The 4,195-nt window shown below is 38.3% G+C and overlaps 1 protein-coding gene across 1 annotated transcript; it reads left to right on the top strand.

The window, feature by feature from the left end:
- The first annotated feature begins 1,286 nt into the window (after positions 1-1,286).
- LOC100664293 (small ubiquitin-related modifier 2-A-like) lies at positions 1,287-3,000 on the top strand. Its single transcript, XM_064277963.1, has 2 exons — positions 1,287-1,499; positions 1,871-3,000. The coding sequence occupies exons 1-2, from the start codon at positions 1,287-1,289 to the stop codon at positions 2,207-2,209; spliced, it is 552 nt and encodes a 183-aa protein (XP_064134033.1). The 3' UTR covers positions 2,210-3,000.
- The last annotated feature ends 1,195 nt before the right edge of the window (positions 3,001-4,195 follow it).

The following is a 4,195-nucleotide window of genomic DNA, read 5'->3' as shown; positions in this document are numbered from 1 at the left end:
AGGTCAACACAACTGCACTTAACTGAAAGCAAAGAAGTCTCCTGAATAAACTGAATACTTCGAAGGCCAGCATAGCAGGGGCAGGGTTTTGGGGACCATGGTTTCAGGGGACATCTAAGTCAATTTTCATAATAAAATCTACTAGGAAAACACTCTGCATCCCACTTTGGAGAGTGGCTTCTGGGGTTTTAAACACTAGCAAGCGGCCATCTAAGATGCATCAATGGGTCTCAACCCACCTGGAGCAAAGGAGAATGAACAACACCAAAGACACAAGGTAATTACAAGCCCAAGAGAAAGAAAGGGCCATATAAACCAGAGACTACATCAGCCGGAGACCACAAGAACTAGATGGTGCCCAGCTACAACCAATGACTGCCCTGACAGGGAATACAACAGAGAACCCCTGAGGGAGCAGTAGTGGGATGCAGACCCCAAATCCTCGTAAAAAGACCAGAGTTAATGGTCAGACTGAGACTAGAAGGATCCTGGAGTTCATGGTCCCCAGACCTTCTGTTAGCCCAAGACTGGAACCATTCCCAAAGCCAACTCTTCAGACAGGGATTGGACTGGACTATGGGATAGAAAATGATACTTACTGGTGAGGAGTGAGCTTCTTGGATCAAGCAGACACATGAGACTATGTGGGCATCTCCTGTCTGGAGGGGAGATAAGAGAGCAGAGGGGGTCAGTAGCTGGCCAAATGGACATGAAAATAGAGAGTGGAGGGAAGTGGTGTGCTGTCGTATTAGGGGGAGAGCAATTAGGAGTATATAGCAAGGTGTATATATAAATTTTTGTATGACAGATTGACTTGATTTGAAAACTTTCACTTAAAGCACAGTAAAAAAACAATTACATGCTAAATTTCAAGAACTTTGCTTCAGGAAAACTAGAAAAGTCAAAAGAGAACTAGAGCAAAGTATCATTTGTCAAATTTATACCAGCATGTTCCTCACGTCCACAGGCCCATTTCTGCAGTTCACAGCGGTTATTTCTCTCTAATAGTGTTTGGGACTTCCAGTGGCTCTTAAATCCAAGCCCATGTATTAAAAATGAATGACAGCACCATATTATCATGGCTGATTCCTGCTTTAATCATTCCTGCACAACTTTTTTGCATTCCAAGACAATGAAAATGCAAAAATCTGTTACAAACAGCTGAGCCAAGATCTAATTCTCCAGTATGTTAATTCTTCTTGAGTAAGTTCTACCTAGCCTATTGGCAAAGGAAATTGAATAGCACATCCTGGTAGAAATGAAAATTACTGACAAACAGCTACATGATGCAAAGGCATGACAAGAATCCTTCTGTGGAATCTTTTACCCACCCGTTTATTGAGTGCAGGTCATGTGACCATCTCTGCAGCTTGTGGGAGAGGAATAGAATTTGCTTGTGCAGTGCAACAAGCCTTAAAGAGGTTTATTTTTCCTCTGCAAAAGTCCATGGTCAGGAGAACTGTGGAAAGCTCACAGCAGGAGATAGTGCTATTCATTTGGTAAAAAACCAAAGTCCATTTTTCACTAGTAATTTAGCCACAGATGTTTCAGAAAATTGATGGATCAATATGTCAATCATATATTTGTAGCACTGCAAAAGATCTATTTTTAAAGGCCTTTTTAATAGAAGATTCCCATATCTGTACTTAATAATATCATATCTGTATTTAATAATATTAGTTTTCTAGACAGCCCTGCATTTATACCCTTTGCTGGGGTTGGCCTCATTTCTTCCTTGTTTTTCCTCAACAGCTATGGATAAGAGCTCAGTGATGACTTCCAATTATGGACAATTCAGGTGCCCTCTACCTCCTCCACCACTGTTGCCTCCTCTTTCTGCTGCTCCTGGTACTGCTTGTATGCTCCTTAGGTCTGGACCTGGTACCTCTTTTGTGAAGTTGAGGAGACTCAGGCGCTCACCAGGGCAGACAAAAAACTCAAGGAAGGAGTCAAGACTGAGAACAAGGATCATATTAACTTGAAGGTGGCGGGGCAGGATGGTTCAGTGGTGCAGTTGAAGAGTAAGAGGCAAACACCACTTAGTAAACTAATGAAAACCTATTGTGAAAGGCAGGGTTTGTCAAAGAGGCAGATCACATTCCAATTTGACAGGCAGCCAATCAATGAAACAGACCCATCTGCACAGCTGGAAATGGAGGATGAAGATACAATTGATGTGTTCCAGCGGCAGACAAGAGGTGTCTTCTAAAAAGGGAGCCTGCTACTTTATTCGAACTCTGTTCCTACAGACCAAGAATATGTTCTCAATTAGAAAACCATAATTTGGTTCCACCACACCCTGACTACAACAGTATAGTTTTCTCTATTGTTTCACTTTCCCCTTCCTCATTCCTTTATCGTGCATAAAGAAACTGGTGTATATGTACAAACGTATGGCTTATTATTACTATTTTTTTGTACTAAATGGCCAATGGTATGTTTTGATTGACATCAAGTGGAGATGGAATGGGGAAAAATATCGGTTCTATGAAAATACCCCCTTTTCTCCATTAGTGGCATGTTCATCCAGCTCTTTATATTCAAGTAAGTTATTTTGCTCTCACTGTTTAACAAAAAAACGACGACATAAAAATTCTTTGCATACCTTGTTCGATTGGAGAATTTTAATGTTTTTCATTTATCGTTGTAAAACCAAGGACAATTTGATAATTTTTTGTGTGTGTGTAGCCGTTACATGTAGGGCAATCTGTTTTTAAGTAGGGTTAAATTACTCTAAAAGAAATGAATTCTAGATAGTTTTCCCTTCAAGTCAAGCATCTTGTTTAAATAAACTTCTTGTTTAAAATGAAAAAAAGAAAGAACTATTCATACACCTCCCAAGTTCTAGAAGACAATGTGGGTGAAATTTGCTATGTTAAAAATATAATTTCTACAATATTAAATTTGTATACAAATTCATAAGCTTTCAATTCATGAATTGGAGAATGTCTGGTCTGGAAGTCAGACAAGAGTTCCGAGGTGTGGTGCAAAGCAGAAGGGTTTTTGTAAGCACAGACACATAAGAACAAGGAAGCTATCTATACTGGGCAAATTTTGGATTGGCTGGAGAATATTTTCTTTCCTTATTTGTAATTAAGGGGAAATTTTGAACCAGGTTAAACTGAGCAGGCAAGTCTTAATTGGTTAGTTTAGGTTTCCGTTTCTGGGAGAGTCAATTGATTGACTTTAGTTCTCAGCTCCTGGGCATTTACAGAAAATAGTAACTAGCTAGGTTTTGGTTTGCTGATGTGGGGCTTGGCATAAGTGACTCCATCTTGAGCCTAGTATAATCGGGTTAACAGCTAGAACAGTGCTGTTCAAATTTTAATATGCAAAGTAATCACCTAGGGGAGCTTGTTAAAATGCAGAGTATGATTCAGTAGATCTGGGGTGGAGCCTGATATTCTGCGTTCTCACAGAATACAAAGGTGATGCAAAGTCTATGACTCACCAGAGTAGCAAGGCTGTCCTATAACCTGAGCGCAGGTAAAACTTTCACAACTCTAACTCAAAATGCAAAAAGTAGTAAGGAAAGAATAGATAAATTTGGTTACATTAAAAAAAAAAGTTGCATGAAAAAACAAAACATACCATAGATGGAATAAAAAGACAAATGACAAAATGGGAAAAACATTTGTAACTTCTATTACAGACAAAGGGTTACTATCCCTAATATATGAAAAGCTTTAAAAAAAAGAGAAGAAAAAGACCAACAATTCTAGAAAATGGGCTAAAGATATAAACAATTAGTTTAAAAGAAATAAATGCAAATGGATCTGTATTATATGAAAAGAGCTCAGTCTTACCCACAATAAGAGAAATGGAAATTAAACTACATTTCCATTCCTTTTTTCTCCTCAGAAGTAAGCAAATATCCAAAAGTTTGACAACATCCTTTGTTGGTATTTCTACTTTTAGGAATCTATCTCAAGGGTACATTATAAAAAGATGAAAGCACAAAGCTATTTTTTGCAGCATTAATTATAGTAGCAAAAGACTGGAAAACATCCACATGACTATTGGGGGCCTAGTTGAATAAATTCAGATACATCTACACAATGGAGCACTATTTAAATGTAAAGGGGAATAAGGAATATTTCTACTCACTGCTATGAGGTATTCTCCAGGATCTAATGTTAAATAAAAAAAGCAAGGTGGAAAAAAAAAAGCAAAGTTTACTACAGTTTGTCTAAGA

This window comes from Loxodonta africana, chromosome X, assembly GCF_030014295.1.
Source record: "Loxodonta africana isolate mLoxAfr1 chromosome X, mLoxAfr1.hap2, whole genome shotgun sequence".
Taxonomy (NCBI): Eukaryota; Metazoa; Chordata; class Mammalia; order Proboscidea; family Elephantidae; genus Loxodonta; species Loxodonta africana.
This window is presented reverse-complemented; position numbering and strand designations above follow the sequence as displayed.